The sequence below is a fragment of the Propithecus coquereli genome, unplaced genomic scaffold (genome assembly GCF_000956105.1).
Source record: "Propithecus coquereli isolate 6110/MARCELLA unplaced genomic scaffold, Pcoq_1.0 Scaffold557, whole genome shotgun sequence".
NCBI lineage: Eukaryota > Metazoa > Chordata > Mammalia > Primates > Indriidae > Propithecus > Propithecus coquereli.
Window position 1 is genome coordinate 846448 of NW_012151474.1, and position 24153 is coordinate 870600.

Here is a 24153-nt window from a genome sequence, read left to right on the forward strand (position 1 = left end):
GCCTGTATTCACAGCAGCACCATTCATACAACCCAAACGTCGTCAAAGATGGCGGACAAACGAAACATCGTGTCCACACACGGAGTATCATTCAGCCATAAAAGGAATGGAATTCCGACACACGCTCCAACACGGATGACCCCGGAAGCTGTCATGCTAAGCGGAAGAAGCCGGACGCAAAACTCCACATGTGGCACCATTTCATTTATGTGAAATGTGCAGGAGAGGAAAATATACCAGGATGGAAAGTGGACGAGAGGTTTCGGGGGGCCGGGGAGGGGGTTGGGAGCAACCGCTCGCGGATGAGGTTTCCCTCTGGGGTGATGAAAGGGTTTGGAACCAAGCGGAGGTCGTGGGTGCATGACACTGCGAATGTGCCGACTGTCACTGAATCGCGCACTGTAAAGCGGTTAATTGTATATTATACGAATTATGCCTCAATTTTAAAAGTCCTTTAAAAGTAAATTAATTTTTTTAAAAAGGGAAGCTCTGGGAGAGAAGGCGCTGAGACAGTTGAATGCCTGAGACAGACCCCAGGAAGCCCAGGGACGCCAGCCGCAGCTCAGAGGAGCAGGTTCCCCGGAGTCCCTGCCACGACCAGAGCCGCCTGAACCTGGCGTGGTGTCCTGGCCCCAGGACGCAGGAATGGGCACAGCCAGGGGTCAGGATGCCCCGAGGCACAGGGGGCTGCCATGGTGGAGAAATCCCCTCCGGCCAGGCACCTCCTCTGGCTGTGCCCCCAGCCCCGGGCCTGCAGCCTCTGCCCCTTCCCAGCCTGCCAGGGGTCGCTGGCTGGGCTGTTGGGAAGCAGCCCCAGAGGAAGCCCAGTCACCACGCGGTGCCCTCACATCATCCGCGCTCTACAGGGACGCACAGACTGTTGCAAGAACTGCCTGCGGTCAGGAGATGGCCCTCGTGTGGCCTCATCTGACACAGGACTTGCTCGGTCCCCCGGCCACACGAGTTTCGGCTTCACTGGAGAAGGAAGGTCCCCCGCAGGGAAACCAGGGGCGTCTGAGGCTCAGCCCCTCAAGGCTGGGTTCAGTGGGAGCTGTGCTTTGCTTAGGACCACGTGGCGCTTGCAGAGAGCTGCCGGGGACACCGCACCGGAGACACGGGAGCCCGTCAGCAAGGCAGAGCTGCAGCCCCTGCTGTGGGTGGAATCATGCCCCCCCAAAACCCACGTCCACTGGGAACCTCCGAGGCAGCCTTATTTGGAGCCAGGGTCTTTGCAGGTGCAGTTAAGATGGGGTCACACTGGAGCACGGCGGGCCCCGGATCCAAGGCCCGGTGTCCTTTAGGGAGAGGGGAGACACAGACAGGGAGGAGAAGCCACGTGAAGACCGGGCAGGTTGGAGTGACGCAGCCACGAGCCAGGGAGCTCCCGGAGAGGACTGTGGTCCTGCCCACACCCGACCTTGAACTCCTGACCTCCAGAACTGCGGGAGGACAGAGCCCCGGTGTGTGGTCGCGTTGTAGCCCAACCCGGGTCTCCCGGCTACGCAGTCCTGGGGTGTGGGGGGCGCCCACAGCGTGGGACATCGGCGCAGGGCTCGTCCAAGCTCCCTCCAGCCTGGCGCACGTCCCCGCGGCGGCGGCAGGTGCTTCCCCACACCATCCTGTCACCACACGCCGCGACTCACAGATCCACGGGCTCTACGAGAAACAGCCGCACTGTCCTTTTTGCCCCAAGTGGCTCCAGCACTCAAAGCCAGTATGTCCGGCTCGGGCCCCTCCCATCTCCACTTTCCCGACACCCCGAGGTCTCCGCAGCGTCTCTGCTCTGTCCCGGCACAGCTCTCGTGCTGGGTGCCAATTGGAAAACAGGCAGGGATGGTCCCTCCCTTGCCGGAGTCCGGATGCTGGTGCCACTCCAGGGACAAGTAAATGGCTGGACAAGATGGGATGGCCCCGAGCTGAAAGGGTAGAGCAGGATGTGCCGCGATTAGAACCCACGTCCCCCCAGGGGAAGTGGTCCCCACGCTGCCGGGCACTCAGCCCTCGGCCAGCACTCGCGCCTGCAGCCACAGGCGCCCTTGTCCGCGGGGTCCCCACAGGAGGCCCAGTGACAGAGTGGACGGTTCTGGGCTGCAGGGAGGTGCAGGAGCCCCCACAACACACAGAGCGTTGTCACCCCTCCTGGGGCTGCGTGACACCCGGCAGGGACCCGGCAGGAACTGCCGCCTTGTGTCCTGGGGCTGCCGTAGCAGCGATTTTCAGTCTCTCGTGGTCCTGGAGGGCGGAAGTCCACGGTGGAGGCGTGGACAGGGCCGTGCTCCCTGCGGAGGCTCGAGGGGAGGATCCTTCCTGCCTCTTCCAGCTCCTGGGGCTCCACGTGCTCCTGGCTGCGGCTCTCAGTCCATCTCCGCCTCCGTCCTAACGTGGCTTCTCCTCCGAGCGTCTGCGTCCACGTCTCCCTCCCCTCGTGAGGACGCCAGTCTCGGGATTCAGGGCCCCCCAATCCGGCACGACCTCATCTGAACCGGTCACATCTGCAAAGATCCTGTTCCCAAATAAGGTCACGTGCCCAGGTACTGGGGTGAGAACCCACACAGCTGGGGGGAGCGTCGCCCTCAAAACCGTGGCCAGGGCAGTGGGGTGCAGACGAGCCCCTCTTCTCCTGCGGAGAGCCGGAGAGGTGGGCTGCGGGGCTCAGCCCGGGGCAGAGACAGGCCTTCTGCTCCCAGCCGGCACCCTCGGCTCTGCCTGGCCACAAAGCGTCTCAGTTCCCCAGTGGGTTGAGTCCTTTGTGACAAGCTGCCCGAGTGGGAAGTGATCCTGCCGGCGCCGGCACCTGGGTGGGGGCCGAGCAGGACGGAAGGCGGGTGTGGTTGTGGGGCCCGTGCGGTCGGGAGGCGTCTTGGGCTCAGGCCTTGGCAGCTGGACCTCGGATGACCACAGGGCCTCTGTGCCTCTGGAGAGAGTCAGGTCCACTGATCTACCTCTGCTGCGTGCCCGGCGCAGCTCTAGTGCTCGGTGCCAATTAGAAAACAGGCAGGGACAGTCCCTTCCTTGTCGGAGTCCGGACGCTGGTGTGACTCCAGAGACAAGTAAATACCAGACAAGGTGCGTTGGCCCTGAGCTGAAAGGGAAGAGCAGGACGTGCTGGGACTAGAACCCATGGGTAGGAAAGCCCCGCCGAGCCCACGACAGGGCTGAGAGGCGGCTGGGCAGGGGCGAGGCGGGCGGGGCAAGGTCCCAGGCCGAGCCTGTGCTGAGGTGCCTGCTGGACACACCCGAGGACTGGGCAGCCGCGGACCTAGAGGTCAGGGGAGAGGGGAAGGACGGAGGCCAGAGTCAGGAGAGACCACCAGGACCCTGCGTCTTTGGGGGTTTAAGTGTGACGGGGGCAGGGGTGTGAGGGGCACAGCACGTCTGGACGCTCACTGGGGTGCAAGGTTCCCCCTCAGGTGCTGCCTGCAGAGGGGGCGCTGCGACTCCCAAATCTAAGGAACTTCGGCCCAGATGGGGTCGCGCCAAGTTCCCGACCGTCCCAGGCCCACCCCTGCCCAACACACTCGCGCTGCGGTCGGCTCCAACCTGGGTGGCCTGGCCGTCCCCGGGCGGACATTTCTCCAGTAGCCGGGGATTTCTGCGCAGACCAGGACTGGAATGTTCCCTCTGGGGGAGGGGAGGATGATGCTGGCAGAGTCCCCTGGAGTCCACAGTGGCTGAGATGGAGCTGCCCCCCGCCCCCAAATATTCACGTCCACCCAGAACCTCAGAACGCAAACTTATCTGGAAAGAGGGATCTGCGTGAGCCCTAAATCCAGCTAAAGCAGGTCCTCGTGGGAGGTGAGGAGACAGACAGACACGTGGAGACGGAGGCAGAGGTTGGGGTGACGCGGCCACTCGCCAAGGAACGCCTGGAGCCCCCAGGAGCTGGACGAGGCAGGAGGGACGCGGCCCTGAGACACCCTGATTTTGGATCTCCGGCCTCCAGACCGTGGGAGGGTAAGAGTCTGCTGCTGGGCCCCCGGCGTGTGACCGTCTGTCAGGGCAGCTGCGGGACCCTGCTGCGGAGAACTTGGGGACCTGCGTGTTTCCTTCAATGAGAGCAAAACAAGCCTCTCAGGGTGGTCTTGGGGCGACAGGGTGGGTCACGTAGGACCACCCTGAATGCGACCCCCAAGGACGCAACTTTCAGTGGCCAGCGCCCGTCTGCCAGAGCTGGTCCTTGGAGGGCCTGGCGCCCACGGGGACGAGTTCCACCCCCAGGCTCCCTTCCGCAGACATGGCGGGTTTACGACAGAGTCACTGCCTGCATGTTCCTGCGACCAGCCGCATCCGCGGTGCCGAGGGCCTGGCTTCCTGGGTCGAGAGGTGTCCAAGGCCCCGTGCCAATAAAGAGGCTGTTCACAAGCACCGCGGTACCGGACGTGCCCGCCATCACGTCAAACATCTCATTATCCTCACACCTTTTCACAGGGAACATTGCAACGTCTTTCAGTAGCTTGAATGCGAACTTGCGGGTTTCCTCCGTCCCTGGCCCTTGGGCACTGACGGCACCTGGGCGTCCCCAGCCTCCCCGGGGAAGCCGCCAAATGTCCACTTAGTTGCAGAGTCCCCACACTTGCCCCAGAGCAGCCGGCCGAGGGCCGGAGGACCTGTCAGGGGTGGTCAGTTGTTTGAGCCTCCAGAGCACGCAGCAGCGGCGGCAAGCAGGGGTGCGTGGGCTGGGGAAACTCGGGGGGAGAACAGATGGCTCCGGAGGAGACTGCTGCCCACAGGAAACCCAGGCCGGCTCGGCCTGCCGAGGCCTGCAGCTGGGAGGAGACTATACTTCTGTCACCGTGTCTCTGCCTGTGACCCAGGGTGGTGCCGGATGTCTGCCAAGATGGGAATCGGCAGGACTGGAGCCAGCGCGGTGAAAGTCACGGGGCCAGAGCGTTTCCTGGGCCCCAGGCCTGGAGTCTCACCCACCGCCTCTCCCTCCCGCCTCCCGGAATCCCGGCTTGCAAAGGGCCCTTCAGAGGCCTAACGGCGCGTGGCTCGCGTGGGACTTGGGCTTTGCTCTGGGACAGCCCCAGCCCAGCAGCGGCCTGGGCTCCCCCTCGTCTCTGCACCCCCTGGGTCTTTGTCCCAAGAGCAGTCGGCCCCCAGCGTGGCGCCTTCCGCGTACTCACCCCCGGCAGGGACGGACGTGGGGACCCAGCGGGCCCAGGACAGAAACCCCTGGTCCCGCCCTACGCGCCCACAGGCGGATGACAAGTCACACAGGAGCCGCTCCGGGGGTGCCAGTTCCACGGCCCGGGAGCCAACCTGAGAGTCCCACCACGGCGGGTCCTCCTGTCCCCTGGGCCAGGGTCCCGGGAAACCTCATCAGACGCCTTCCCGACACGCCTGCCGCATCCTCCGCATCTGCGCCGGCCCGCGCCCAGGGCCTCGAGCTCACTCTGGTCCTGTCCCCACTGTCCTCCGCGAGGGCCTCGCTCTGAGGAGACCACAGGCCTGGGACCCGACAAAGCCTGCTGGTCAGTGACAGTCCCTTGAGCCTTTGGGATTGCGTGTCATTTGCATACGCTACCTGTTCAAAATGAGCAATCAGTTCACACGAGGGGATCATCCTCTTTGCCACAAAAGGCAAAACCCTAGCAGGAGTCACACTCGCCTTTCTTCTTTCATGCCTCCCTGGGATACTGTCGCCCCAGACTGAGTGTCTCCCCCTCCTCTCTCTGCCTCAGTTCCTCGTCTGTAACGCGAAGCCCTGGGCCCTGATGACCTTGGTGTAGCCACTGGGTGACTCGCGCCCACTGCAGCCAGTGCCACGTCCCAGGAGGGTTAACCCTGGTGCGTAGGAGCCTCAGGACAAGTCCTCCGGGGCAGAGAGCCCACGGCCCTCGGCAAGGAGGCGGAGGGGCCTGCCGGAGCCGCTCCTGGGGCAGTCACGGGGCCCCAGGAGCAGGAGAGGTCCCTGCACCCCATCCGCCGGGCGGCGCAGAGGGTCGGTGAGCGTGAGCTGTACGGGCTCCTTGGGGGTCTCACAGGTGCCTGGTCCCCAAGTGCTCTGCGGTTTGTGCCAGAGGCTCGAACCCTCAGCAGGCAGAACGGTCAGAGCAAGTAACTCCGGACATCGCGTGCCGGGACTGCCGCCCTCACGGTTCCTGCCTACCAGGGCCTGCGGGGACAGGAGCAACCTGCACACCCCGGGCCGGGGGAGCCCCTCTTCCCTCCTGCCCCCCGCTGCACAGGTCCCCCAGCTTGCGAGGAGCCAGGGGTCCAGGGTCAAAGTCAGACACCCGAGCTGGGGAGGAAGAGACGTCCCCTGGGTGGGGTCCCGGGGTCTGCAGGGCAAGTGGAGGCTGCACGGCGAGATCCAGACACAGGCCAGGCCTCGGGGGACGACGACACATCGCTGGGCGTGAGTCTCTGCCCGGCCCAGGAAGCTCCACCTGAGCCCACTTAGATCAAAGCGCGGGCAGCCCAGCCCCCCAGAGAGCCTGTGGACGTTTAAAACCGCATTTACAAAGCCTTGTTCTGGGGAACAGGTGAATTGCATGAGATTCAAACTTCAAAAGGAACAAAACGACGCAGGTGAAATACATTTTCCTGCCCCCGTGCCCAGGGACTCAGCGTCGCCTACCTGGTTGTTCCTGAGGTCGTCCGTACCCGTGTGACTCCCAGAAACCGACCACGTGTGGACAGGGACGTACAATCCACATTCTTCCCCTTTATAAGGCGGCGGCAGCGCCGCGCACCACACTGCACCGGCCGTTCCTGCTCCACAGCAAACGGGCCTGAGGCCTGGGACCCCCACTGCACGATGCCGTGGCTTCTGGAATGTTCCGTGTCGTGCAACCCTTGCCACAGTTTGAGAACATTGGTCGCCTCGGGCTGTTGTCACAGCTGCGTATTCCACTGCGGGAAGAGCCAGGTTTCTGCACCCGGCTCCTTCTGACTCGGTGACGGTTTCCGGCACCCAGAAGGTGAGGTCAAGGGACCGCCATGCCTGCCTCCCTCCAGAGGGCATGTGTCCATCGCGACCCCCGCCAAAGAGTGCGCGTGGGGTGACTGCTGGGGGTCATGGCGCTCACTGTAGCCACGGCGTCCGTAACCGGCAGGTGCTCAGTAAGGAAAAATGACAGCAAGGCCACGCGCAGCGTCTCCACGTCACTGTCCCAAGGAGCGTGGGTGGCCCGAGAGGGGGCAGAGCGCCCACGTGCAGCTGGGCAGGCAGCGCCAGCTTCATGGCGGCAACATCGCGACAACATCCCTCTCTACGAGACCTGCGCTCCTGGAGAACAGCGGAAGTTGGGAAACGCCCACCCTCGTGTTCCGGAAACAGCCCCGCTCCCTCTGTGATGTGGGTGCGACTCAGGGACACCCCCCGCCCCACCCCAGGGTAGACCCAGGACAAGGCCAGACCCCTGAACCCCCTTCCTTGGCTTCACCAACGATCCCCGAACCGCTTCACCCCCACGGACCAATCCCAATAAAATGCTCGTTGACCAAACGCTGGCGCCGCTTCTCTCCTTCCCAGGCCCTGAACTTGGCCCCCTCTGCTTGCTGGCCCCGGGGACACGGCTCTGTCCACCATCCCCTCGGGGCCCCTCCACGCCATGCCCCACCGGCTCTTTCCAGCCTGTTCACTCCCCCGTAAGGGAAACGGCTCTTCCTGACCCTCAAGCCCCGGAGACCCTGAGGTCAGAGCGAACGTGCCCCCGCTGTGGTTAGGACTGAGCTCTCCTGCCTGAGTCTGGGTTTGCTTTTCATTTGACAGTTTCTTCCTGCAGAATTCTCAGCCCAACTCAAGGGACCCAGCTAAGCTTAGAAATAAAGCAGGAGCAGCTTCAACCAAGACGACAGGCCTCGGTCTCTCTGAGAACCAGGCGCTGCTGTCTCATGGGCGGCAGAAGCTTGGAGAAAACTCCCAGCAGCTCCCTGGGAGGGGCCTGCAGGCGTACCCAGGGCGCCTTCCCGCTCCCCTCGCGCCCGCCCAGGAAGACAAAGCGTTGCCCTTGGAAGGGTTGGAAAGGTCATTAGCGAGTGAAATCGGCTCCTCAGTTGTGCAACCAAGGAATGTGGTGAAATCCGTCGGGTGAGCGCGGCTCCGCGTGCAGCCCTGCGGGAGGGAGTCCGGCCCAAGCCCAGCGTGGTAGGCCTGCCCACGCCTCTGCCTCTCCCAGCTCGCCCGGAGTCGTGAGGGATTAAGGGATTCTCTGAGAAGTTCATGGGATGGCAGGGGGATTAGCCGGGCTCCTGCAGGGACGAGGGTGGCCTCCGGGCAGCCCAGGCTGCATCAGAGCTTGGGAGGGCGCCATGGGGACCGGTCCAGGCACCGGGGCCTTGGCTTTGGGTCTCGTTGTGAGGGGCAAGAGCCCTCTCCCGGGAGTGAGGCCTGTGACCACGTGCCATTCCCCAGCCAGCCTTTGCAGAGGTCAGCAAGGCAGAGGGAACCTCTGGAACCTTCCATCACCCTCTTTGACCCAGAGAGCATTTAATCTGAAATGGAACCGGCGGAGACTGGTTTTGAGAAGGATCTGTTTACCCAGGCGCCGCGTGTGTTTCAAGTGGCTGACTTTAATCGCGCAGTTGAGTTGCTACTTGCAGAATTTAGTCACCCTTTGGCTCCAAGGGAGAGAACCGGGTCTTGTTGGAACTGGACCCTGAGTCAAGAACAGGCCTGCACGGGGCCCATTTGGTGCGGCCACACTTGCCCGAGAGACAGGAATTTGGGAGAAGTTTCTGGCAAGAGGACAAAGGCTTGGACAGAGCACAATCGAGGCTTTGGGTGAGGATTTGCGTTTTCTCTGGAGACGGGACAGGTGGCCTGGACGTGCTGCACCGTGCTGCACCGGGAGGGACAGAGGCCAGGCAGGCCGGCGGGTGGAAGGGGCAGCCAGTCACACTGGGCGGGGGGCGGGGACAGGCGCCGGCCAGGTGCGCAGGTCCCCGGGTGCAGGTTTGGGACCCGCACCGCACTCTCCCCACCCTTTTGCGTCCACTGCAAACGGACTGATCCTGCCTCCCCTGGGTGCCCCTGGGCAGGTGCAGGAACCTCTGGGCGCTGTTTCTTCCCCGAGACGCGAGGACGCACATCACCTCGTCCGGCGGTGGTGGGGTCAGTTCGCTTTCTGGACCAGCGAGGTCAAGCCTCGGAGAGCTTGACCGGGGGGCCACGCGAGGTGTCCAGGGCCTCCCCAGGAACCCGGACCCAGGGGCTGCGGGGACCCTCAGGTGCTGGTGCTCTGAGGACACCTTGTGCTCCCTGCGCAGGTCACCAAGGGGCAGGGGCAGGCTGTGCGTGGCTGAATGTGGCCTTGAGCCCACGTTGGGCCTGGAGCCGCCACCTCCAGCTACTGCTCCGTCTCTGCTCCCAGCACCAGCGAGGGCCCCTCCCCGCCCTCACCATCTCTGCAGGGTTTTCTTTTTTTTTTTTTTTTTTTTGAGACAGAGTCTCACTGTGTTGCCCAGGCTAGAGTGCCGTGGCGTCATCCTAGCTCACAGCAACCTCACACTCCTGGGCTCAAGCAATCCTCCTGCCTCAGCCTCCTGAGTAGCTGGGACTACAGGCATACGCCACCATGCCCGGCTAATTTTTTCTATATATTTTTAGTTGTCTGATTAATTTCTTTCTATTTTTAGTAGAGATGGGGTCTTGCTCTTGCTCAGGCTGGTCTCGAACTCCTGAGCTCAAACAATCCGCCCGCCTCAGCCTCCCAGAGAGCTAGAATTACAGGCGTGAGCCACCATGCCCGGCCCTCTGCAGGGTTTTCTGAGCGAGATCAAGGATTTGCAAACTTCAGAGGCCAAAGAGGCGTCCTGTGCTTAAGGCACTGGAAGGGGATCCTGCCCGAGGCAGGGAGACGGGGGCCGAGGGTGGAACCGCATCGTCTCACTCGGCCCAGATGTCAGCCCCCGCCCCACCCCCCGGCTGGGACCCCAGCTCGCCTCGTCGGCCCCCAGCCCCACAGCCTGCGACACCCCACGCCTAGGCTGGTTTTGGCTGATTCTACGGCTAAGGGGCTAAGGGGTGGCTTCCTCCTGTCTGAGGTGTGACGTTCACACAGTCACTGAACCACACCGGGGTCCGCTCCCAGTACAGTGAACACAGGAGCTGCGGTGGCGGAGGCGGCTATTTGCAGGGTGCCCAGCGCGCGCTTCGGACCGACTCCGCCGTGGCTCACACGCTGGGGTTTTGAAGGCAGGGGTGCACTGCACGCAGAATTGCACGTCAAGACATGGAGGCCACACGTCGGCCTGGCCCCAAAGGACGGGACACCGGGACGGGGGTGGCACAGGTGGACACAGAGATTCTGGGGTTAGCAGAAGCTCACCCACCCCACCTGCCGCTCTGCAGGCAGCTGCCTCGTCCCTGGCACCCCCACCCTCTCAGGAAGGGATATTCTCTCCCGCACCCCCCTCAGGAGGCGCAGGATCAGGCCGCTGCTCTGGGCGCAGCAGTGGGACCCACAGCTCATTCGGCTTGCTCTGGGGACAGCCTCTCTGGTGTCAAAACCCTTTTACGTCAGCGGAGGTGGAAGGAGCTGCCCGGGCTGGGTAGGCCCGGGACAGAGTACAGAGTAGGGGTCCCGACTCTTCTCACCTCCTTCCACACCTTACCACCTGCAGGCCAGCGGGGGTCAACCCAGGACAAGGCCAGAGCCCCAGACGCCAAAGATCCCCAAACTGCTTCACCCCCAAGGATCAACTGCAAAATGCCAGGTGACCAAGTGCTGATTTGGTTTCTCTCCTTCCCGAGGCCCTGAACTTGGACCCCTCCCGAGCCTGGGCTGGCCCCAGGGAACTCGCTCTGTTCACCCTCCCGGCCCAGTCCCCTCCCACTGTGCCGCTGGCGGGCCATGCGGTGCACGAATGAATGAATGAATGAACGCTCGCCTACAGGAAGGAGTGAGGGGGGAAACCTTCCTACTCCCAGAATTTGGCGCAGAAGAACACAGAACATCAGCAGTACTTATGATTCTGATTGTTTTTCTTTAAAAACACAAAAACTCCACCAAAAACAAAACAAACCCACAAAAAAACCCCCAAACTTCCCACCTGAACCAGCCTAGTGTAACAGGTTAGCCATTAACGCAAGAGTAAAAAAAGATGCCCCAGCCACACACGTCATTTCGTCATTTCCTCGGCGGAAGGTGTCCCAGCCTGGTCGGCCGGCGTCACAGTGGATGGGCCCGGCGTGGCTGGGAGCGGAGGGGACACGGGCAGCCTGTGCCACAACAGCAGCGAGGCTGAACACTGACCACTGGGAATAAATAAACACAGCGCCAACAGCATCCTCTTAAATTAGTAAAACGTTAGACAACACAAAAGCAAAATGACTCGATGCGATGCTCGTTACGCCAGGATGTGCTTTAGAGAAAACGAAAACCCACAAACAGGACCCGGGACTGTGCCACGAAAGCGTGCGAGGAGGAGCAAACTCTTCTAGGACAGGCTCCGTACAGGTCCCACCTGCCCTCCCCAGGGGCTCCCTGAGGGCTGGTGACGGGCAGGCAGGGTCTCGGGGACGCCCCGCAAGCAGGCCTGACTCAGCGTGACAGGACACAGCCCCGAGTGGTCCCTGCCTTCTGAAGCGGGGCCTCCAGGCCGGGTTGGGGGACCCAGCACCGAGGATCACAGACTGAGCCTCCCGCCAGCCTGGCAAGAGCGGAGGTCCCAGCCCAGCCGCCGGGAGAGCCGCATGTTGGCATGTGACCTCCGGTGTCCCGGCCCCAGCGTGAAAGGGACCCCGGGAGCAGGGTCCAGCCCTGCAGGGCGACCCGCAGCGATTCCACCACACCCGACAGACGCGGCCTGGAAGGGGGTCCTGCACCCATCCGCGGGAGCGGGTGAGCATGTCCCTATGGAGAAGCCACTGTGGTCTGGGCCTTTGTTCAGGATGGTGTCTTGGGTGGGACCCGGGCCTGTCTGAGCACCTCCCGGCCGGCAGCGTGCGCTGCGGTCGACGCCAGGATGGGCATGGCGGCCGTGTCGCCAAACTCCTTTCTCTGCTGGGGCTGGCGGGGAGGGACCTACCGCAGGTCTTTAAGGCAAAGAGACGTAAGCCCACAGGGTTAGTTGTCACAAACGTCGCTACATTTACAACAATAAAGACAAGAAAGCCAAGCACACGCCCGGGGCCAGCCGTCTGCATCAGTGCAGGGCCGAGGGCAGGACGGCAGGGCCGGGTCTCAGTAGTTCTGTCTGCTCGGGCGACCCGGTCGCTCCCAGGCACGTCGCGCTGCGGGCGCTGTCAGGGGAAGGCCGTCTCCTCCCACTGCACCAGCCCTATTTCTTGAAAAAATAATCATCTTGGTGGCATTGGCCCAAAATTTAAGTTAAAAAAAATACAAATAAACCAAGGCGGGAAGGGAGAGGGGCCCAGCACGACGGCCCGTCGTCGGGGGACACTGGCCGCTGCGTAGTTCACAGCTCACGCTCGTTCCGGGAGGCAGCGAGGAGAGCGCAGTCCGGGACCAGATTCGTACCAGTTCTCACTTGGCTGCCCGCCTGCGGGGGGACAGCGAGGGGCCACGGCGCCCGGCTGAGCCGTGCGGACGACGGGGAACTGGAGTTGCTTTCTGAGGGGTGAGTTGCTGTGAAATAATCTCTGTGCATTTTCTTTCCGGCAGCTTCTCGGCTCTGCTTATGTCTCCTGCGGGACGACCTGCATGAGCTTCTGGCAAAGGACAGTCACGGAAACTGCCGGGAGAGAGGAGAGGAGAGTCGGCCTGGGCGCCGGGCGGGCCGTCCCCTCCTTGCAAGTGAGGCGGCCCCGCTCACACCACGCCCAGCATCCCCGCACCCCCCCAAGTTGCAAGAGAACCCAGAAACCTCCTGGTTTGTGCACATGGACACTGGGTACCCGGGAGCCGCCCCGCTGGCAGCAGGCTCTGCAGCTCACAGCCAGGTGCAGAGAAATGCTGCGTCCCACTGGGGCCGAGGATCGCGGCCAAGGGCGGGTGCCGGCTCCACCCCTCAGCTGTTCAGAACCCTGTGGCCGTGGCGGGCCAGGCCGTGGAGCACCCACACCCCCAGCACCTGGGTGATGATGGGCCCTTCCCTTGGGGCCACACCGGGCCACCACCTGAGCTTAGGACTCGGCAGGCAGTGAGCACACCTGTCACCCACGACAACCGTGCTGCCCACAGACCGGGCGGGGGGAGCCGAGCGGAACCAGCCGCTGTCAGCCAGGGCGTCAGACACGTCACACTTTGGACTTTCTACAAAGAAATCGTCCCGGGGAGGAAATCTGACAGTAACAGGAATCCTGCAGCCGGGCTGGAGGCGGACTCTGCTACCTGGATGACGAGCAGCGTCCCAGTCACCAGCAGGGCCGGGATCTGGGGCGGGGCATCTCCTGGTCATCCTAGGAATTCTGCCTATTCATTCGTTTTCTGAGACACGGTCTCGCTCTGTTGCCCCGGCTAGAGTGCAGTGGTGTCAGCCTAGCTCACTGCAGCCTCGAACCCCTAGGCTCAACTGATCCTCCTGCCTCAGCCTCCCCAGTAGCTGGGACTGCAGGCCTGAGCCAGCAAGTCTGGCTAATTTTTTATTTTTGTAGAGACGGAGTCTCACTATGTTGCCCAGGCTGGTCTCAAGCGATCCTCCTGCCTTGGCCTCACAATGTGCTGGGATTACAAGCCTGAGCCACCGTGCCTGGCCTCACCCTGGGAATTTTAAAAGCCACGCAGCGGTGGTGGTCACGGTCTGGGCCCGTAGGCACCTATGCCTTTTTCTAGGAGCCCGGCCACAGTTCCAGTGGGTGAGAACAGGGGACTGGACTTCGCGTGCAAACCAGCCCTGGGGCTGCCGCTGCACAGGGCGCCACAGAAGGTGGGTTCCAGTACTTGGCAAAAGCAGGCAGGTTTTCCAAATCCCTTGTGCTGAGAGATTAGCTGGTCGGAGCCGAGTGTCTTATCCCTGGAACACGTGGGCCCACGTCACTGCCAGACACACCGCAGTGACCGAACCCTCTGCGGCGCGGTGCGATCCCGCACCCAGCACGACACGCTCGGCCCTGCGGGTGGGTCGGCCGGGGTTGCTGCCCGGGCCCCAGCCCTGGGTGGGGGAGACACTCACAGATGCCCTGCAGGAGCCACTTGGGCTTGTTTTTCCACCAGACCCCGATGAAGTAGACGGGCAGCCCGCTGAGGATGATGATGAAGCCGATGCCACACTCCACGGGGGTCTTCCAGAAGGAGACGGCAATCAGGAACAGGCAGGCCAGGGTGAAGAACACGGGCAGGGCCAGGTTCACCTGCACACGCGCAGACGCCATGCAGGGGCCGCCAGGGACCCGGGCGGGGGGGCTGCCTCCTCTCCGCACCTCCCACCCGAGGTCCTCGCGGCCAGGGGGGCACAAGCTGGCCCCCGTGAGGGTGGGATGCCCTTCCTGGCCAACCCCACCACGCCTGCTCTCGGGGCTGTAGTCTGGGGCTCGCAGACCGTGTTTTAAAGCACATGCAGCCCAGGCGCCAGGCTTCAAGAGCACGCAGGGAGCAACGTGGTCCTGGGCACCGCACCGCCCTGTTCCCTCCCGGCCCTTTCCTCGGTCCTGGGCCAGCGGCCACTGCGGGGCTCTGCTCTCTCACTCCCCGACGCGGGAGTCAGGGGCCAAGGCTGCGGGGCTTACAAGGCCCCCAGCAGGACTGTGGCCTTCGTCGGGCGGGCCCTCCTCAGAGAAACCAGCTCACTGACAGCGGCTGCCCCGGGGCAGAGCCGCCGAGAGAGGGGAGAGCCCACCTTGGCCTGGCCTCGATCTGCACCCAGTGCTCCCCAAACCCCCGCTTCACTGAGGGCAAGGCCGGCCTGCCCCGGCCCCACGCGCCCTGCCCAGCACGGGAACGCGCCTGCCTCTCCACCGCCCCCTCCGCCCTCCCAGCGCTGCGCCAGGCAGGCCCCGTCCCCTCCTGTGTTTGCCCTCCCTCCCCTCACTAGACGGGCAGGACCGTGTTCGGGCCTGTCATCCTTGGATGACCTCGGTGCCCGGAGCTACACTTGGCACTTGGCAGGCCCACGGTCAACAGTCGCCAGCTGGACTGACCCCGCCGTGCCCACGCGGAGCACGTCACACGCTTGTGCTCGGGGCAGGGCAGCCCAGGCCCTGGTTTGCCGGGGGAGGCGCAGGCGGGGGCAGGACCGAGAGGCCGTGCCGGGTTGCCAGCTCCCGACCCAGGGCCCCTCCGACCCTGCTGTCCCCGCGCGGGCGCAGCCTCACCTTGATGGGCCGCTCCAGCTCTGGCTTCCGGTAGCGCAGCCACATCATGCCGATGATGGCCAGGGCCACGCACAGCCAGTTGAAGAAGCTGAAGAAGTTGATGACGGAGAAGATGTCTTTGGAGAAGGCGTAGAGCAGCGTCATGACGCACTAGAAGAGACAGGCCTGGCTGAGCCCCGGGAGCCCGCGGCTGCTCTGCGGGACGATGGCGGCCACCCCGACCCCGGGGACCGTCCGGCTGGCCGCTCTCGCCTGCCTGGTTTCAAACCGCTCTGGGCCGCACGCCGGGTCCGGACGGCAGAGGGAGGTGCGATGGGGAAACGGCAGCGTCTGGGTTTAAGGAGGGGGGGGGGGCCCCGCTGCGTGGACGGCAAACAAACCTGAACCCCACGCACCGCAGTGCCGCGTGTGAGGGCACAGCCGGGGCTGACCAGACACCCGCCAGTGGGGACACTGTCACAAACCTCGGCACACAGGACTACGCGGCACCACAGAGCCGCTTCCAAACCGAGACCGAACTGTGTGGCAGTTTTAGAACACACCAGAACTCACCGCCACACCCCCTTCCAACCCTTGACCGAGGCTGCACTCGCTGACTCGCTGCTAACAGGGGACGGCCGGGGTGGAGCGCGACTTCTGAGGCCCACGGCAAACGCTGTGGCCGTCCCCACGGTGTCAGGGGAAAGGAGCCGCCATGCCACGAGGACACTCCAGCAGCCCCGTGGCAGGACCCACGTGCAGCCATGACACGGAGCCCCCTGCTGGGCCCAGTCAGCCCAGGTTGAGCCTCAGAGGAGCCTGCGGCCCGGTCGCCACCTCGATGAAACCTCCCGCTAGAACCGCGCCAGGAGCCCCGGCCGAGCTGCCCCAGTTCCCGACTCACGGAAACTGTGGGAGGATGAACGCTTTCGTCTTAAACCACTACGTTTTGGGGTGACTGTGACGCGGCAACAGGGAGCTAGTGTCACACGTACTGGCAGGGACAGATGTGACGTCAGCCAGAGAAAGAGCGTGTGACGTCACTGCATTAAACAGACACCGCGAGCCCCACCTGAAGCCCGAGGGGCGCACAGCAGACGAGGCGGCTCCTGGGGGAGTTCTTGCTTCACAGCATTTCTGGACTATTCTAATTGTTTGTTACGACTACGTATTATTTTAAGAATTAAAAACCAAAGACCTCTCCGGCGCACTGTGGTGTCCGCGGGGCACGTGGTGCAGTGCACGACGCCAGACACCGGGCCACACTCCTGCGGGCTCATCTGCGTCTCTGGCACCGTCACTCTAGGCGGGTGGGCGCCTCCGCGCCGCTGCCCAGGCCACGCTCCAGGCGGAGCTGCTGGGGGCGCGGTGTGCAGACTAACGCCGCGCTTCCCTCTGGGGAGCCCCCGCGGACAGTCCCTGCGCCCAGGGCGGGGGCCGAGCCGCACTTACCGTGAACACGAGGGACGGCACGGGCGTCAGGAGGTGCGGGTGGATCATGGACAGGACGGAGGGCAGGTGGCCCTCCCTGGACCCCACGAAGAACAGCCTGCGGGCAGAGGGAGTGGGTGGTCAGCCCGGCCCACACGGCAGGTGCTGTATCGTGGCACTCAGGCAGGGCGGGCGGCAGGGCCCGATCCCGACTCGGCAGGCAATGAGGCGTCTTGGGAGCCACTGCTAGCTCCAGCCCAGGTGGCCGTGAGACCAGGACGCCGAGCCCTGAGTCTCCTCTGGGCGGGGAGGGGGGCGGGCGAGCGTGAAGCTCAGGCTTCCTTTATTGCTGCATGACGAGAACTTTTTAACCATATATAACTGGTCATCACAGACACAAGCTTTCCAAGCACACGCTGGCACGCGGCGTGCGGAGGCGGCCCGCGCCCTGGGCACGCTCACCTGGAGGACGTGAACAGAGACCCGTTGACTGAGCCGAAGCAGGACAAGCCCACGAAGACGGGGATGATCCAGGACATGACCCCCAGGTGGTAGTTCCCGAAGTCCTGCACAGACACAGCCAGTGGGCCCGAGGCAGGGCCAGACGGGGACCCCACTTCTGGCCACTTAAGCAGCTCAGCCCGTGACCTCCCTACCTGCAGCGCAGTCAGGCTCACGCTGACACTGGGCTCTTCCCCACCCACCTGGAGGCTGCTACTTGTGCAGTGGTCTTGGCAGCTGGGCTACAGCTTTGGGGGGCACGTCCCAGGGACGGGGCGTCGCAGCAGGCTTTGCCGGCCCTGATCTGATCTCCCTCCTCTGGGACACCTGACAGGAACCGCTGCCTTTGCTATGCCCATTGCGCCCACCTCCGCAGGTGGGGGTCCTGCTGTCCTCACTTTGGTTCTCCACTGGGTCTAGCATGGTGCTTTGCAAGCAGCGGGCTCTTAGCCAACGTTGTCAAACATGAAACCGGCCGCAGCGCCAACTCCCTGGCTCTGACCTGACCTGGGAGCTGTGCCTCCTGAAGCCACGGCCCTGACCTCCCCCACCCTGCCCGCCGGCCCAGCTGGCGGGAGCAGTTCCTCCTAACTCACATGGCCGTCATGGACTCCAGCCCTTCCGCACTCAGATTTAAAAATGACTGGAGCCGGGGACCACCCGGACTTGCTGACTTGTCATTGGCGCAGCCTGCGGCCGGGCACCGGGGTTTCTAAAGCTCCCCCGTGACTCTATAACCAGTGGAGGTGGAGGACACCCCACGCTTCCGGCAGCTTGGCAAAGCCGCCGCGGTCCCCTCCAGCAGAGCCCGATGGCAGCGGCCTGCGTCTTACCACGGCCACGGCCTCCGACGTCAGCATCTGCTCGGTGGACAGCGTGGTGAAGTAGGCCAGGTTCGTCAGCACGTACACCAGCGTCACGATGGGCAGGGAGATGATGATGGCCAGAGGAAGGTTCCTGGGGGGTGGGGGGGAAGCACAGGGAGATGCCGCCGGCCGAGGCCACACCGGGGCCAGGCGCCCTGCAGGGCCACAGCGGCTCCCGACTGCGCAGGCTCCGGGGAGAGCCGCTAACATCAGGGAAGCCACCAGCACCGGCAGGGCTGCTCCGGGAGCTGTGCCACCCAGGTGGCGACTCGCCGCTGGCCTTAGCTTCCCTCCTTGAGAAACGGGGACTCCTCTGGGTGACCCGAGGGCTCAGGAGGGCCAAGGCCGCCGGTCGGAGCCCCCACAGCTCGGCCACAGCCGCACAGCCGGGGCCAGGCCGGAGAGCAGGGTCCTCCCCAGACACCCCAGCCTGAAGACCTCGAACACTCGGACACACGCTGTCCCAGGAGGGGGTGCAGGCCCACCCTTGCGTGCTGGGAGCAGCTGATGGTGGCACGGGGGCCTTGGGGATACCTGCCACCCACCCTCAGGGAAGCCTTCTTCAAGGTCAAGGTCGCACGGCCAGACAGAAGACAGCTGCCCGTGTCATGCTGACCCTGCCGCCCCCACATCTCGGCTCTACTGAGAGGCCAGGCTGAGCCCACCACCAGGTCTGGGCGGGACGTGGCCCCTTCACTGTCAGGTCAGAATAACGCAGAGATGCCTCCACCTGCCAGTGCACGCACCTGTAGGGGTTGATCATCTCCTCTGTGACAAAATTCAAGTAGTTCCTAGAATTCAGAGAACAGAGTTTAATTACATGTTCCTCACTAGAACACAGAAAATCACTAGGAAAAGAATACAGAATCCCACAGGGAAACCCCTCCTGGCTGCACTGGGTAGGGGGAGGAGACCCCTCTGCATGTCCCAAGGACCCTCCCTGTCGGTCTCCTGGGATGGTGACTGTCCCTGTCCCCAGCGGGGGCCGCCCGCCCCACTCCGCTCTGCCCTCCACGGGCACAGAAGGGCCCAGTCCCAGAGCGCTGCTTCCTGTGCAGGTCGAACATCCCTGGCAGTGCCGAGGGGGTGTCTGGTTTCCAGACGCCCGGGGCCAGAAGTCACGGGGGAGACTCCAAGGGTGGCCCTCACAGATGGTCTGCGCAGCCAGACTCCAGCAGACCTAGACACACCAGTTCAGCGCCTGCCGCCCCTGCTCCAGGGCGCCCCGTCCACCCTCACCTGCCTTCCAGCACCTTCCCTGCCCACGTGCCACACGGCAGCAATGCTCATGTCCCTGTCCAGCTGGCCTGGGAGCAGGGCCAGGCTGGGACGCGGGGGAGGCCCAGCCACGTCCCTCCTGCTGAGTGAGGCTCCCGTGTACGGCCGGGATGCAGGCTGGGAAACGCGCCCACGGCTGCCGGGCGTCCTTTCCCTGCTTCCTGGGAGGCGTGTGGCCCCGAGTGGCTCCCCAAGAAGGTCTCCTGCCACCCTATGCCATGCGCTCCCTGCGACTGCCCTGGATGGCTAGATTCTGGATGCTTCGGGGCCCGTGTGTCCCCAGGCCAAAGGACGCAGACGTTCCAGAACGTACCACCCTCCGTAGGCAAAGAGGCCACTGTATAACGCCAACACGATGTTCCCCACGTCCAGGTTGGTGCCTTCAAATGAGAACTTGGGGTCCAGATTGGACGCTTCCCCTGGAAAAACCACACAGAAAGGAATGCGGGGTTAGAGAGTGGAGCAAATTCTGGAATGTTCCTAGAGCAAAATACCATCACACGCAAAAACGTCGGGGTGAAGGCTTTTCATTACGACAACTGAATGCACCGAGGAGCCATCCAATGTGGGAGGAACGTGTCCCCTGAGAGGGGCAGGCAGCTGCGCGGGCCCCGCCCACCACCGAGGACAGAGGTCTACAGAGGCCTCGGCTGTGTCCCCGCCCCTCTGAGGACCCGGACACCGGACCCGGGGCCCACCCTGATCCAGGATGACCTTTTCCCAAATAAGGTCGTTCACATCCACGGGTTGCGGATGGGGCCACCGTTCCGCCAGGACACAGACACCTGTCACGCGGCTGCCACGGCAGTGGCCAGCCCTCCCCGAGGCTCACGTACAGCGCCTGTCCGCCGGCCCGTGCGCTTGAGCCCAGGAAGGACCGGTGGCTTCACAGGGAGCCAGCCCAACAGCCAAGTGCTGCGGGCCACTTGCCCTGTGGGCTTTTAGTCCCTGGCTCCGGGTCACCAGAAGTGACCACAGCACACACACCCGTCTCACAGACGACGCAGCCCAGGAAGCAGGACTTGGAAATAAGAGCAAGACACCAACGGAAACGCAGGAGCCGGGCCGCCTCCCACCCCCGCCCCAGGTACACAAGCTGAGGTCCCGGTCAGGCCGCGAAGTGCTAGCTAACCTGGGGACCGTCTCTAACGGGGTCCTTGCGGTGGTGGGCGAGGGTCTGCGCCCCACCCTGCCACGGGGAGTCTCAGGCCGACTCCCACTGGGCACAGGCCAGGACGTCGGGGACCCAGCGAGGGTCTGCGCCGCGGCCGCTCTGGAACGCGGTGGGTGACGGAATGAGACAGTCGCGGATGGGACCCGTGGAGGGAGGGTCCCGTAAGTCCTTGCACTCCCCAAAGCAAGCCCGCACGTCAGACATGGCACAGGGTTTCCCACGGCAAACGCCACAGCGGGTCCCTTCAAGACAGGGGCACCGCTGTTTTGGGTCTGTGTCCTCACGTGTTCTGGGCGTGGTGGCCTCTGAGCGCCAGCCCTGAGCACGTGTGCGGGTTCCCTGAGGCCCATGGCACCCCACCTGCCTGAGAGGCCCCGGTTTCCTGAAGAGGAGAGGGACAGGCTCGCAGTCCCGGTCCCAGGGTGGCCAGAGGCTGCAGTGTTCACCAAGCCGCCGCCACCTGACTCCCAGCCTGCAACGCAAACGCCTCCCCTCCCGCCCCTCCCTCCAGCCCCAGCGCAGGGCAGAGCCTGGGCAGGACCCTCAAGCCCTCCACGCCCGAGGCTCCTGCTGTTCGTGCGCGAGACACGTCTTCCTCAGAGGACCGGGGGTCGCCACGAAGGCTAAGGCACAAGCGGATGCCGAGAGCACAGCAGGTCACAGACGCCACGGCAAGCCTGGGACCAGGCAGAGCCAGCCCATCAGCCGGATCCCCTCGAGAACTGGGGTAACCGGGGTGGGAGCGTTCACGGCCCTGGGGAGATGATGTCACGGAGAACCAGCCCTAGGCCTGCGTCACACGGACACAGCCATGGGAACCATCCACGGGGCGGGGGGGGGACACTCCCACCCTGGGCCAAAGCTTCCCTCGAGGACAGAGGCCTGGGAGGTGCCCACATGGCTAATGCGCCCGGGAACAGGACCAAGAGCCTGACGTCTTCCCACCCGGCCCACACAGCAGCCCTCTGGCTTCTGACTCAGAGGACAAAGGCTCCCCACGGCCACTGTGTCCCCCGAGGCCTCGCATGGCCCTCCGTGCGTCCGGACAGAAAGGCCTGGCCGAGTGCTCGCCAGGCCCTCTCCTGGGCCCAGGCCTGGGAAAAGCCCACGATGTGGTGACGGCAGTGGACTCTGAGCCAGCCCTGGGGGGCTGACAGGCCTCGGCGTGCCCCAGCCACAGACACTCCTCCAGGGATGGGATCAGGACTTTCCAAGGGAAAGAAGTCACTCCCCACACCAGCGACCACCTGCCGAGCCGGAGCCCCTGCCCTCCACACAACTTCCACCCTGGGGTTCCACGCCAGCACTGCGGAGCGTGTCCTCCTCCGGGAACGTGTCTTGGCAGATGCGATGCAGCCAAGGATGCTGGCTGAGGTCACGCTGGATCGGAGCGGGCCCCGAGTCCGGTGACAAGTGCCCGTGCAGGACACAGGCAAGGCAGACAGAGGGCAGCCGTGGGACACCGCAGGCAGAGACTGGAGGGCTGCGCCACAAGTCACAGAGCTTGGAGCCCGGGGCTGGAGGAGGCAGGCAGCACCGTGAGTCCTGGCAGCCATGGGGTCACACGAGCAGAGACCACGCCTGCCTCAGCCACCGGGGAGAGCGTCCTGGCTCCACACCGCGTGTCTCAGTCGGCAGACAGAGCAGCTGCAGCTGCGGACCCGCTGCTCAGTCAGCGGCCAAGGGGGCAGCTCCCGTCCGCAAGGTGGGCTGACTGTGGCCGGTGCTGGGTCAGTGCTCGGGACCACCACCCGCTGTGGGCTCAGGTGGAAGGCACAGCGACCGCCACGCTGGCTCCCCTGAGAGCGCCGGCTCCCCCTCTCCCGGGGCTCCCACCCCGGCTCTGGTGCTGTGTCCCGAAACCCGCTGCCGTCTGGCGGTCTGATGTCTGGGAACCGTGATGGGGCAGGAATCTCGGTTTTGGGCGACTGGCTGAGCCCAGACAGCGCTGCCCCTTCCCCACGGCCAGTGTGGCGTCCTTCAGACTCCTGGAAGAGCGGCCAGGTTAACCTCGAATCTCAAATCTGGGTTGGAAAGGGCCCCTTCCCAACTCCACAACCCCACAGGCTGTGAAGACCCCAGGAAGTGACCCCAGCACAGGGCTCACGGTGCCACCCTCCACCCCACTGCACCTGCCGCCACTCTCGCCGCCACGGCCGCCGTCCACGAGTCTGGCCGTGGCCTCGGGTGCTGAGCGCGGCCGTGTGGAAAGGACCCGCTTCCTGTCCCTGGATCCCATCCCAGAGCACGGCACGACCGAAGTGTGCGATCTCCAATCTGTTCCTCCGGAGGCTGAATCAGCGCAGAACCGTGGCAGCCCGGTGAGTAACTGCCGAGAAACGACTCGCACGACAACAGCGGCCCTGCCTCACCCACGAGTCCTTCCAGGTGGGGAGGAGGCTCGCTCCGGCCCGAAACAAGTCCGCAGGCTCTGTGGACGCTGGGCAGGGAGCACTCCGCCCGCGGGGCAGCCCCGGCCGCCCTCCTCCGGGCACGGGTCATCTGCAGCAATGGCCGAATTCAAGCCCGGCCTGAGTCCAGGGGTGCACAGGGGCCCCTGCGCAGGGCGTCCTGTCGTCCTGGTGTCGCCCCGAGCCTGGGTGAGACACTCACTCTCAGACTGTTCCCCGGAAACCCCCATCAAGGGGAGGCCGGCCTGGGAGCTCCCATGGAAGGCTTAATTTGGCAGCTCGAGGGCGAGTTGTGGCTGGTCTCTCTCCCGGATAAACACGCCCCAGACTCACGTGGGAGTCGCTCTGAGCCTCTGAGGCTCGCCCTCTCCCCGCAGAGCTGCCCTGAAGCTCTGGGCCTGCTGTGCCCTGAACCACGTTCCCCCAAATCCAGATGTCCCTGCCGTAAGCCCCTGTGTGGCTGTGTTTGGACACGGGGCAATGGAGGATAAGTGAGGCTGGAGAGTGGGTCCCGACCCGGCAGGATCAGCGTCCCTGTGAGAGAGACCCAGAGGGCCCCCCCTCCCCGCGTGAGCACCAGGAAGCCGACCCTCCCCGGAGACCAGCCCTGCCGGCACCCTTGGCTGGGACTGGTAGCCCTGGAGCTGTGTGGCCACAAGGGCCTGCTGTCCAAGCCCCCAGTCTGCGTGTCCTCATGCCGTGTCCATGGCCCTGTGGGTGCTGCGGCTGTTGCCACCATTTTACAGATGGAGAAACTGAGGCTCAGAGAAGCTCAGGGACCTGCCCAAGAAGATGTCCTTGCGACCTAGACCCTCCCAGGACAAATGTGTCCTCCCAGGCCTGTGTCTGGGCTATGAGCCCAGCTACCCAGGAGCGTCCTGCCAGCCTCGCCCCGTGCCTCTGACGCCCCACACGAACCTCCCGTGAGCAGATAGCTGCCCAGCCCTGCAGCGCCGTCTCCCCAAATGCACGTCGAGGGTGGAGGTGGGGGCCTGTCCCCGACACTGTGCCCCTGGTCACAGGCCCTGTGGAGTCAGGCTGTGGGACCTGGGGCGGGCCACCCCCTTCTCTGAGCCCCAGGGGCCCTATAACCTGAGAACCGAATGAAAACAATCATCTGGAAAACTCTAAGGTGAAGTGCAGATCTGTCTCCTGCCCCGTCCTGTGGTGCCTCGTCATTTACCGCCTGCGGCACAGGACAAGCAGGAAGGGCTCTGCTGGCGGCTGCAGACCACGCCCAGGGCCGGCCGCTCACAGGCATCTTCCCGCCAACGGTCTCTGGGCAGTGAAGGGCCCAGACAAGGCCCACGTAAACCAGGACTTTCTTTCCTTTTTGTGGACAGAGCAAAC

General features: G+C 64.2%; 1 protein-coding gene across 1 annotated transcript in view; it reads right to left on the minus strand.

Annotated features, from left to right (window-relative positions):
- Positions 1-10953: 10953 nt before the first annotated feature.
- Positions 10954-24153, minus strand: part of SLC7A5 (solute carrier family 7 (amino acid transporter light chain, L system), member 5) — a 28919-nt gene continuing 15719 nt past the window's right edge. The window contains exons 3-10 of the mRNA XM_012657672.1: positions 19532-19637; positions 18687-18731; positions 17908-18031; positions 17036-17139; positions 16595-16691; positions 15164-15313; positions 14026-14203; positions 10954-12645 (exon numbers count right to left, since the gene is read on the minus strand). Of these exons, the coding sequence (XP_012513126.1) occupies positions 12590-12645; positions 14026-14203; positions 15164-15313; positions 16595-16691; positions 17036-17139; positions 17908-18031; positions 18687-18731; positions 19532-19637 (860 nt within the window). The 3' untranslated portion in view covers positions 10954-12589. The remainder of the gene's footprint in view (positions 12646-14025; positions 14204-15163; positions 15314-16594; positions 16692-17035; positions 17140-17907; positions 18032-18686; positions 18732-19531; positions 19638-24153) is intronic.